The sequence below is a fragment of the Petromyzon marinus genome, chromosome 14, assembly GCF_048934315.1.
Source record: "Petromyzon marinus isolate PM22_M1 ecotype Great Lakes invasive population chromosome 14, UKy_Petmar_22M1.pri1.0, whole genome shotgun sequence".
Classification (NCBI taxonomy): domain Eukaryota; kingdom Metazoa; phylum Chordata; class Hyperoartia; order Petromyzontiformes; family Petromyzontidae; genus Petromyzon; species Petromyzon marinus.
Genome location: NC_133680.1, coordinates 8,240,196 through 8,253,166, shown reverse-complemented (window position 1 = coordinate 8,253,166; position 12,971 = coordinate 8,240,196). Strand labels below are relative to the sequence as shown.

Sequence of the window (12,971 nt, the reverse complement as noted above, 5' to 3'; positions counted from 1 at the left end):
TTTACACTCACCTCTGCTACTGTAACTTCTTCTAATGCGAAACGAATTCTTTTCAAAACTAGCTTAGCTCTTATCTCAGAAAAAATCAGACTTATACGCACAGAACTAGATCAGTTAGACAAGACACTCTACAAATCACACTTATCATTGACGGCAATAATGTCCACATCGGATTGGGAACATGTAGACAATATGACTGCCTCTTCAGCTGCTACGATGTCGACCAAATGTAAGGAAAACCTGATTTCCAAATTTAACCTCCTCTTAAACAAAAGACCGGACCCACACACCAAAAAGTTAGACGTTAATAAAGTCGTAATTAATCGCAGTAACAGTTCTATTTCCGATGGTCTGAAATCCGTTTTAGCTAAAGGTCTAAACTTTGCAGTCACACCTAAACACATACCAGTTAATGATATAATTGCCCAAGTAGACGTTGCTCTCAGGGGCCTGGGTCACATCGCTGCAGACGTAGCAAGATCTGAAATCGCTGCAACCCTCAAAAACGCTAAGATGCCAGCTAGCAACCTCAGCAAAGATGAGCGTTTTGAATTATATAAATTAAAAAAGAGGAATGATATTGTAGTTCTCTCAGCTGACAAGGGCAATGCTACTGTTATCATGGATAAAATAGAATACAACAACAAAATTAAAGAATTACTCGACGATGGTAGTTATACAAAAATAAAAAGAGATCCCACCAACAGCCTCGTCACACAAACCAACAAAATAATTTCTGATTCAACCACATTAATTGATCAATCTAAACAGTTTTCGTTGAAACCTTCTGCTGCCAGGCCACCAAGATTATACGGCTTACCAAAAATACATAAAGTTGATACACCTCTTCGTCCCATAGTCTCTACTATCAGCTCCCCCACCTACAAACTAGCTCGTTTTTTGTCTGAAATCCTGCGTCCTTTCACTGGAAAGACCACCTCTGCGGTACAAAATTCTACTCACCTGGTATCAACAATCAAGGGTATTTCCCTGTCCCCAGACGACCTGCTTGTCAGTTTTGATGTAGTTTCCTTATTCACCAAGGTTCCTGTACCTGACACCATTGCAATCATTGAAGACTTGGTTCATCAAGGACTAAACACTGAGGTACCCCCCCTGGTGAGACACTGTTTAACCAATACATACTTCACTTGGAATGGAACTTTCTACTAACAAACTGAGGGCACCCCAATGGGCTCCCCCCTTTCTCCAGTTATAGCTAACATTTTCATGGAGAAATTTGAGACTGACGCCATCCAGACTGCCACTCTGCGCCCAACCTTATGGAAGAGGTACGTGGATGACACTTTTGTCATCTGGCCACATGGCCGGCCTGCTCTAGACAAATTCTTCGACCACATCAATTCCATACACCCAGCCATCAGATTTACCATGGAAGTCGAAATAGATGGCAAGATACCTTTTTTGGATGTCCTAATTAAAAAGAGACCTGATGGTTCAATGAGCCACTCTGTCTACAGGAAAGCTACCCATACGGATGCTTATCTGAAACCGGATTCCCACCACCATCCATCACAGAAGAATTCTCTCATCAAGACTCTGTATCATAGAGCCCAATGCATATCCGACCAGGAACACATAAGCAGTGAACTCAAGCACGTACACCAAGCTCTTAGGGCTAATGGTTACTCCGACTATACAATCCGCAAAGCTATCACTCAAACCATGAAGAAAAACCCTCTTGAGGAGCCTTTCAAAACCATCACTTTACCCTACATTGCTGGGATCACAAAAAAGATCTCCAAAATCTTGAATAAACACAAGATCCAGGTCCGTTTCAACACATTACATAAAATCCGTGATCTGGTTCCGTCTGTAAAAGATGTGATTCCGGACATACAATACCCTGGTGTCTACAAACTAAGTTGCCTCTGTGGTAGTAGTTACATTGGAGAAACCAAACGCCATATCTCGGACCGCATTCGTGAACATAAAGCAGACCTTAAACACGGTAGGACCAACACCTCGGCCGTAGCAGATCATTGTTCTAATTCAGTAGGCTCACATGCCATTGACTTTTCCAAGACGGAGGTTCTTTGTAAGCCATCTGGCTTCCATGAGAGATTCGTTCATGAGGCTATCCACATATACAAACACAGAGACAATTTCAACCGAGAAGATGGATTCTATCTTAGCAATCATTGGAAAGATTTGATAAATCATTTCAGTTCTTGATTGATTGTTCACGCTTACAGTGCCTTTCAGACAGCTTACATAAAAACAAATTTCGTCTCCCCCCTCCTCTTTTCAAAAAATAGATGGACTAGTCCTGGCAAACTGCCATCGTTGCGCGTGACGCAAACGTTATTTTTATATATATAAATAAATATGCCGTTTTCAAAATAAATTTATGCAAACCGACACACCTGATGATGACCGTTTGAGTTATGGTCGAAACGTCGTGAGAATTTTTTATTGTTTTATATATATTTTGTTATTTTATTGTTTCTCTTCAACGTGACTTTACCGAAAAAACTAAGAATATGAATTACTGCAGTCACGAAAGCTTTAAATCAAAATTTAATCGCCTCTACGGGGAGGGTTTTCACATAACTTTAAGATCTTTCAACAAACTCCGGGATAAGAAAGCTCAGCTGATCGAGTCTCTCACCTTCCTGAAGAGATGCCGCGACTCTGGGGTAATACCAATCGCATTTACACTCACCTCTGCTACTGTAACTTCTTCTAATGCGAAACGAATTCTTTTCAAAACTAGCTTAGCTCTTATCTCAGAAAAAATCAGACTTATACGCACAGAACTAGATCAGTTAGACAAGACACTCTACAAATCACACTTATCATTGACGGCAATAATGTCCACATCGGATTGGGAACATGTAGACAATATGACTGCCTCTTCAGCTGCTACGATGTCGACCAAATGTAAGGAAAACCTGATTTCCAAATTTAACCTCCTCTTAAACAAAAGACCGGACCCACACACCAAAAAGTTAGACGTTAATAAAGTCGTAATTAATCGCAGTAACAGTTCTATTTCCGATGGTCTGAAATCCGTTTTAGCTAAAGGTCTAAACTTTGCAGTCACACCTAAACACATACCAGTTAATGATATAATTGCCCAAGTAGACGTTGCTCTCAGGGGCCTGGGTCACATCGCTGCAGACGTAGCAAGATCTGAAATCGCTGCAACCCTCAAAAACGCTAAGATGCCAGCTAGCAACCTCAGCAAAGATGAGCGTTTTGAATTATATAAATTAAAAAAGAGGAATGATATTGTAGTTCTCTCAGCTGACAAGGGCAATGCTACTGTTATCATGGATAAAATAGAATACAACAACAAAATTAAAGAATTACTCGACGATGGTAGTTATACAAAAATAAAAAGAGATCCCACCAACAGCCTCGTCACACAAACCAACAAAATAATTTCTGATTCAACCACATTAATTGATCAATCTAAACAGTTTTCGTTGAAACCTTCTGCTGCCAGGCCACCAAGATTATACGGCTTACCAAAAATACATAAAGTTGATACACCTCTTCGTCCCATAGTCTCTACTATCAGCTCCCCCACCTACAAACTAGCTCGTTTTTTGTCTGAAATCCTGCGTCCTTTCACTGGAAAGACCACCTCTGCGGTACAAAATTCTACTCACCTGGTATCAACAATCAAGGGTATTTCCCTGTCCCCAGACGACCTGCTTGTCAGTTTTGATGTAGTTTCCTTATTCACCAAGGTTCCTGTACCTGACACCATTGCAATCATTGAAGACTTGGTTCATCAAGGACTAAACACTGAGGTACCCCCCCTGGTGAGACACTGTTTAACCAATACATACTTCACTTGGAATGGAACTTTCTACAAACAAACTGAGGGCACCCCAATGGGCTCCCCCCTTTCTCCAGTTATAGCTAACATTTTCATGGAGAAATTTGAGACTTACGCCATCCAGACTGCCACTCTGCGCCCAACCTTATGGAAGAGGTACGTGGATGACACTTTTGTCATCTGGCCACATGGCCGGCCTGCTCTAGACAAATTCTTCGACCACATCAATTCCATACACCCAGCCATCAGATTTACCATGGAAGTCGAAATAGATGGCAAGATACCTTTTTTGGATGTCCTAATTAAAAAGAGACCTGATGGTTCAATGAGCCACTCTGTCTACAGGAAAGCTACCCATACGGATGCTTATCTGAAACCGGATTCCCACCACCATCCATCACAGAAGAATTCTCTCATCAAGACTCTGTATCATAGAGCCCAATGCATATCCGACCAGGAACACATAAGCAGTGAACTCAAGCACGTACACCAAGCTCTTAGGGCTAATGGTTACTCCGACTATACAATCCGCAAAGCTATCACTCAAACCATGAAGAAGAACCCTCTTGAGGAGCCTTTCAAAACCATCACTTTACCCTACATTGCTGGGATCACAAAAAAGATCTCCAAAATCTTGAATAAACACAAGATCCAGGTCCGTTTCAACACATTACATAAAATCCGTGATCTGGTTCCGTCTGTAAAAGATGTGATTCCGGACATACAATACCCTGGTGTCTACAAACTAAGTTGCCTCTGTGGTAGTAGTTACATTGGAGAAACCAAACGCCATATCTCGGACCGCATTCGTGAACATAAAGCAGACCTTAAACACGGTAGGACCAACACCTCGGCCGTAGCAGATCATTGTTCTAATTCAGTAGGCTCACATGCCATTGACTTTTCCAAGACGGAGGTTCTTTGTAAGCCATCTGGCTTCCATGAGAGATTCGTTCATGAGGCTATCCACATATACAAACACAGAGACAATTTCAACCGAGAAGATGGATTCTATCTTAGCAATCATTGGAAAGATTTGATAAATCATTTCAGTTCTTGATTGATTGTTCACGCTTACAGTGCCTTTCAGACAGCTTACATAAAAACAAATTTCGTCTCCCCCCTCCTCTTTTCAAAAAATAGATGGACTAGTCCTGGCAAACTGCCATCGTTGCGCGTGACGCAAACGTTATTTTTATATATATAAATAAATATGCCGTTTTCAAAATAAATTTATGCAAACCGACACACCTGATGATGACCGTTTGAGTTATGGTCGAAACGTCGTGAGAATTTTTTATTGTTTTATATATATTTTGTTATTTTATTGTTTCTCTTCAACGTGACTTTACCGAAAAAACTAAGAATATGAATTACTGCAGTCACGAAAGCTTTAAATCAAAATTTAATCGCCTCTACGGGGAGGGTTTTCACATAACTTTAAGATCTTTCAACAAACTCCGGGATAAGAAAGCTCAGCTGATCGAGTCTCTCACCTTCCTGAAGAGATGCCGCGACTCTGGGGTAATACCAATCGCATTTACACTCACCTCTGCTACTGTAACTTCTTCTAATGCGAAACGAATTCTTTTCAAAACTAGCTTAGCTCTTATCTCAGAAAAAATCAGACTTATACGCACAGAACTAGATCAGTTAGACAAGACACTCTACAAATCACACTTATCATTGACGGCAATAATGTCCACATCGGATTGGGAACATGTAGACAATATGACTGCCTCTTCAGCTGCTACGATGTCGACCAAATGTAAGGAAAACCTGATTTCCAAATTTAACCTCCTCTTAAACAAAAGACCGGACCCACACACCAAAAAGTTAGACGTTAATAAAGTCGTAATTAATCGCAGTAACAGTTCTATTTCCGATGGTCTGAAATCCGTTTTAGCTAAAGGTCTAAACTTTGCAGTCACACCTAAACACATACCAGTTAATGATATAATTGCCCAAGTAGACGTTGCTCTCAGGGGCCTGGGTCACATCGCTGCAGACGTAGCAAGATCTGAAATCGCTGCAACCCTCAAAAACGCTAAGATGCCAGCTAGCAACCTCAGCAAAGATGAGCGTTTTGAATTATATAAATTAAAAAAGAGGAATGATATTGTAGTTCTCTCAGCTGACAAGGGCAATGCTACTGTTATCATGGATAAAATAGAATACAACAACAAAATTAAAGAATTACTCGACGATGGTAGTTATACAAAAATAAAAAGAGATCCCACCAACAGCCTCGTCACACAAACCAACAAAATAATTTCTGATTCAACCACATTAATTGATCAATCTAAACAGTTTTCGTTGAAACCTTCTGCTGCCAGGCCACCAAGATTATACGGCTTACCAAAAATACATAAAGTTGATACACCTCTTCGTCCCATAGTCTCTACTATCAGCTCCCCCACCTACAAACTAGCTCGTTTTTTGTCTGAAATCCTGCGTCCTTTCACTGGAAAGACCACCTCTGCGGTACAAAATTCTACTCACCTGGTATCAACAATCAAGGGTATTTCCCTGTCCCCAGACGACCTGCTTGTCAGTTTTGATGTAGTTTCCTTATTCACCAAGGTTCCTGTACCTGACACCATTGCAATCATTGAAGACTTGGTTCATCAAGGACTAAACACTGAGGTACCCCCCCTGGTGAGACACTGTTTAACCAATACATACTTCACTTGGAATGGAACTTTCTACAAACAAACTGAGGGCACCCCAATGGGCTCCCCCCTTTCTCCAGTTATAGCTAACATTTTCATGGAGAAATTTGAGACTGACGCCATCCAGACTGCCACTCTGCGCCCAACCTTATGGAAGAGGTACGTGGATGACACTTTTGTCATCTGGCCACATGGCCGGCCTGCTCTAGACAAATTCTTCGACCACATCAATTCCATACACCCAGCCATCAGATTTACCATGGAAGTCGAAATAGATGGCAAGATACCTTTTTTGGATGTCCTAATTAAAAAGAGACCTGATGGTTCAATGAGCCACTCTGTCTACAGGAAAGCTACCCATACGGATGCTTATCTGAAACCGGATTCCCACCACCATCCATCACAGAAGAATTCTCTCATCAAGACTCTGTATCATAGAGCCCAATGCATATCCGACCAGGAACACATAAGCAGTGAACTCAAGCACGTACACCAAGCTCTTAGGGCTAATGGTTACTCCGACTATACAATCCGCAAAGCTATCACTCAAACCATGAAGAAGAACCCTCTTGAGGAGCCTTTCAAAACCATCACTTTACCCTACATTGCTGGGATCACAAAAAAGATCTCCAAAATCTTGAATAAACACAAGATCCAGGTCCGTTTCAACACATTACATAAAATCCGTGATCTGGTTCCGTCTGTAAAAGATGTGATTCCGGACATACAATACCCTGGTGTCTACAAACTAAGTTGCCTCTGTGGTAGTAGTTACATTGGAGAAACCAAACGCCATATCTCGGACCGCATTCGTGAACATAAAGCAGACCTTAAACACGGTAGGACCAACACCTCGGCCGTAGCAGATCATTGTTCTAATTCAGTAGGCTCACATGCCATTGACTTTTCCAAGACGGAGGTTCTTTGTAAGCCATCTGGCTTCCATGAGAGATTCGTTCATGAGGCTATCCACATATACAAACACAGAGACAATTTCAACCGAGAAGATGGATTCTATCTTAGCAATCATTGGAAAGATTTGATAAATCATTTCAGTTCTTGATTGATTGTTCACGCTTACAGTGCCTTTCAGACAGCTTACATAAAAACAAATTTCGTCTCCCCCCTCCTCTTTTCAAAAAATAGATGGACTAGTCCTGGCAAACTGCCATCGTTGCGCGTGACGCAAACGTTATTTTTATATATATAAATAAATATGCCGTTTTCAAAATAAATTTATGCAAACCGACACACCTGATGATGACCGTTTGAGTTATGGTCGAAACGTCGTGAGAATTTTTTATTGTTTTATATATATTTTGTTATTTTATTGTTTCTCTTCAACGTGACTTTACCGAAAAAACTAAGAATATTGTATAGTTGTTTATGTATTAATGTGGTTAATTATTTATTTCATGAATTATAACAATGTATTTAGCACGTGGAAGTCTAATGTGATGCACTCTCTTAAAGGCTAACTTAAGAAAGACTAATTAAGTATACACTCATAGTATTGGATTCTTTGTTTCTTAACAACAGGTTTAATAAGCTCAGCACATGGCATGCCCCTGTAAATGAAATAACAGAGTATTTAATGCCAACATCACCATATTCAGCATTCTTTGTCAATGCCATGGTAGTGACCTTAGCCCAACCTCGAACGCATGTTAAACAGCTCAGTGGTCAATGCACTGATTGCTAGACCCTCTGTTCGCACTGTGCTCATCTGCCTTTAGTCATCAACAGATTATGCAGGGTCCCACTACCCTGCTGTAGGTTCCTTTGGCCTCTCATCTGCCCTCAGGCCATAGTTTGTCCAACACTGAGGGTCCCACACCACTAAACTGGAGGCCCCTCCAGCCATCAGTTTCAGAGAGATCAACTCATGATGTTGTCTCTCTCCCACGACGAGGACGGCACATGCTAGAATGTTGGAGATTGCATCAGTCTTCAATCAATTATTCAATCTTTATTTTACGTGCCAATATCGCCCAAGGAGCATAGACCATCATGCAAACTCTGGTCATCCTCACAGCAGCTTTTGGATAGCCATCCAATATATCGCTTGCTTTCAGATACGTTTCTGCAGCCATCTGGAACGCTCTTCCTTTCAATATTCGGAAGCCACTGGAGCTACGCACGTTTAAATCCAGATTGAAAACTAATTTCTTCATGCTTTTTTGTGTTTAGTTTGTTGCCCTTCCCCCACCCCTCCAATTCTCGCAGTTGGCTGTGTACGTTGCGAAAGAAGTTCACCATACATACCTCACTCACCCACTCACCCAATCTCACTCATCCACCCAACCACCCACATGTAGAGCAGGGTGTGTGGCTGTCCATAACACCACGGGTCACTGCCATCCGCAGGGTTTCGGATCCGCTGCTCGGCCAGGCTGTGCCGGGTTACACCACCGTCCGCACCGTGTCCGAGTGGCTGGATGCCATCCACATGGCACGATACCGTGACAACTTCTTGGCTGCCGGTTATACGTCCCTGGAGGCAGTCCGGCACATGACGCTCAGGTGGGTTCCCCGCCCCCCCCCCCCAAGCAGATTGGGTACCTTGATGCCATTGGCCACATTATATTTGGCTGCGCACTCGACCGATAGCGCTGAGCGGTGGCGGCTGTGACGCAAGTGTTGAGACCAGGTTGAGTTCTACGTCGAAATGCACAGACTACCCACATGCCCTCATTGCAGGGGAAACAAATACGAATGGGCATTGTCAGTTGGCAATGATTATATTTTAGTCAATATGACTCTTATATGTGAAGTGTGTGCTAAAACAATGCTTAATACCCAAAGATTAATACAATAAGCAAATAAAAAAACAAAAATCCTGGGTTTGGCTCTTGGCTGCCATGGTGAAAACCTGGTTTTCAATTAAGGCGAGTCGTTGGCCCTAGACTGGTCACCAAGGACTGCATGAAAACAACATCAAGTTAAATTAGATTATTTTATTTATTCGGCATCTTTCAGTTCTGAAACATAAAAGGTTAAGTTTGATTGACATGAAGAGCAATCTTTGCTGCCCATTAAAAGCATGCACTCCTAATAAAATTAAACATACCTATTGAAAATACTTTAACAATCCTCTGACACATTTGGTGATGCACTGTTAGCTGCAACATTCCGAAATCGACCTTTTTTTGTCTTATCTCATGACACGACGCTGACAGCGCAGCTCGTAAAGAGCTGGATAAGAGCAAATGAGTATAAATCTAATGCTGAACCTCTCTGATTACAGTGACATTCACAGAATAGGAGTCACGCTGGTCGGCCACCAGAAGAAGATTCTTAACAGCATTCAAGTGATGAGGGCCCAGACCCTGCCAGCACACAGCACAGGTGTATGAGGGAGTCACGCGGCTTCTCCAACAACACGGCAAATGAGCGACACCTTCCACTGACCCACTCATCTCTTACGCGCTCCACTCGCTTGCCCAGCGCACCACGGACTCCTCACTCGATCACTCCTCACTAACTCCTCACTCACGACGCCACGACGAAGAGAGAGAGGCAGCACTGTTTGTGGCCCATCGGTGGTGTGTCTTCGGAAATTTGAAACGTATTTATGGGGATGGTGATGCCGTTGCGATGGGAATGAAGCGTCTGCAAGGGTTGGCATTGGATGTTCCGTCTTGGCGGGTGCTTCTCCGAAGGCACGGAGCTGGGAGTCCATGTATCTGCCGCGTAAAGAGACACACCACTGTGGTTGACAAAGAGTGCCGTGGCTCAGCTGGCGGGTCATCGGACGTTGAGAAGGAACGGATGGGGATTTGCTCTGTTACCAGACATCATGCCAGATTCATATTGAATCCGGCTAAGCAAGTGGACTTGTTGGTATTTTGTTGGAAAGCACATGCTTTGTTCCTGCTCCAGGGATGTGCAAAATGTCTGAAGGACGCTTTGTCTGTGATATATATATTTTTTAAGCAAAGCGCTCTGGGTCAAGGACACTTTATACTGCTTCTGTAAACTTTGGTGTCAATTCTGAAGAAAAGAACTGCTCTTCGTTGTTGTGATATGAAAGTGTGGCTGTTTGTGTATGCCCTGCTATTTTGTTATGATGTGTCTGTTATTCACAACACGCAGCTCGTCAACACATCCGCAATAGATTAGGCCGTCATCTTTGCCATAGCCACTCGGACAACATTCATGTCATGTTCTGCCTCAGCGAGTGCCATTTGAATGGATGTGCTGTGAGCTATTTCAGCACAGCTGTCTTCAGGGTTCATAGGCAAAGCTCTACATTCCTTCCACTGCATTACAGGTCTATAAATTCACAGATGAGACCAAGGTAGGATAACCTGGATGAAGACTTCAGTGTGGATAAGGCCAAAGTGACCTGCCTTGGCTTTAAAATCCCCACACGATGGCTGGCCCAAGGCGTTAATGTTCATGCATAGATACGGCAGCCTTTCTCGAATGACCTATTTTGCCCACACCTGCCATGAGGAATGTGGAAGCCTCTGATAAATCACTGAAGCAAATGGAATTGGGAATTTAGATCTCGGTTCCGACAATATCTGGCCACATACATTTATCAGCACTTCTTTACTGCAAAGGAAGCTCTGTAACCTTTGCTTGCTATAGTTCGGCACAGAGTGCACATCAAATATCGTAGAATTGCTTTACAAACCCTCCAATATGATAAACCTGGTTCATATATATTTTTTAATATAACGTTATAAATAGGACACACCTTCAGTGAAATAATTAATCTGAAAACCGTAACAATGAGCGATGGTTAATGACCAAACTCATTCGTATCACCAACTCACCACTTTAAATAAGACAATTGTCAGTACGTGACAATTTGTAAAGCACTTTTATTTAGGGAACGCTACATACATTTTAAAGAAATTCTTCGCAGTACTAATAGCTACAGCTACAGGAACCAGTTACTTAATTAACAGTGGGGAAAAAAAAAACCTGTCTCTGCCCAACGCAGTAACAAATGCTTCAGCTGTTTGAAGCCCAAATGTGTAAAGTGTAGTGTGGAGAGCGCTCGACTAATTCTCCCGATGTAAGTTGGCTGCCTTGGCTCGTTGTTCCTCTGAGCCTTTGGCACATTGACTGAAACACAAGTAACACGTGATATGCAATACCTTGTAACCTGACGAGAACAATGGCACTACTGAATGGAATATCGACACTCTAGGGAAGCGTTATTTTAAAGGCCTATCGGACAGAGAAAATTTAAATTGGTTTTATCACCACCCAGGATAACATCATGGTCTGCACATGCACATACGGGAGCTTTAATCCGACTCAGGATTATGAAAAATGGCATCACGAGAAAAGAGATTGGTATCAACAAGCCACTGCAAAGCCAAGGTGCTACATGATCAGTAACATGACTTTTGTTTAAACCGATAAGCATATTATTATTGTTGCTTATAAATAAAATGTATATTAGTGTAAAAAACATAGTTTAAATTAATGCACACAGACAATACAAAACTTTCCACAAAGCCAGCAAATTTGAGTCTCAATTTAAAATGTTTAAAAAGTGTCAACTCCAACAAATGCTTTGCGTGTAACTGACTTACTGTAGATAATCATTGTGCTGAAAAGTGTGCATAATTTATGATATTGTACATAACAAAAAAACTTTGATCAAGATGTAAATGTTATGGGGGTAGATATAGGATTTATTTCTAGCCTCGATGTTTGTGTTTAGTGTTTTGAATCTATCACTTTTTTTGTTGAGAGCAATTAGCACACACTTCGTGTCGTGATATTTCCGTTCATAGCAATCGCAGGCACATTATTTCTCCACGTGCTACTATAGCCTGAACAAAGCCCTTGTGCCTACCAGTGACATCGGTCATCAATGGATGTTGAAAACCACCCAATGCGTCAGTCTGTAGTTGGTCATGGCATGTCGTTTTAAAGATTAGACTTGAATGTGATGGAACTCCTTTGTATACATTTATTTTGTATTTCATTTTGTATTGTTTCCTGCTCCCACTCCCCATATCTTCTGCTACGTCTATATTATCTTCATCTGGTTAGAATGCTAACACTATAGATTTGAATAACAATGATAATGGTAAATAAAGCAGCAACAGTAATTATGACTAAATGAAATCTTTATTTATTATAAGGCTGGATTCTGTATAAGGCCTGGTACTGCTCAAGTTTTGTAAAATATTTTTGTATAATAAATGGTTGAATTGACCTGGTCTCAATGTACGCCTCACTTGTCACATTCTTTAACGTATAATTAAAATAAACAAAAGTCTACTCCGACTTTAGCCCTGAAGCACCCTGCCACAGTCAAGATGTCCACATCTTCCGATCCAATACACATGCAATGTCTGTAATCTGGCTTATGAAATGGAAAACAAACTGGTGGCGTTGGAATTCTTGAAGGAAGGCGTGCAGCTTCGAATCGGGGAATTTCTCGCGGAAACCAAGACTTCTTAACTAAATTATACCCACATGAACCAAACCAGATTTTATACACTGTGCTATCTGTT

General features: G+C 41.7%; 1 protein-coding gene across 1 annotated transcript in view; it reads left to right on the top strand.

Annotated features, from left to right (window-relative positions):
- LOC116942355 (ephrin type-A receptor 4-like) overlaps positions 1–12,680 on the top strand; it is an 82,564-nt gene extending 69,884 nt beyond the window's left edge. Inside the window, exons 16-17 of the mRNA XM_032954147.2 lie at positions 8,851–9,006; positions 9,731–12,680. Coding sequence (XP_032810038.2) covers positions 8,851–9,006; positions 9,731–9,839 — 265 coding nt within the window. The 3' untranslated portion in view covers positions 9,840–12,680. The remainder of the gene's footprint in view (positions 1–8,850; positions 9,007–9,730) is intronic.
- Positions 12,681–12,971: the final 291 nt, after the last annotated feature.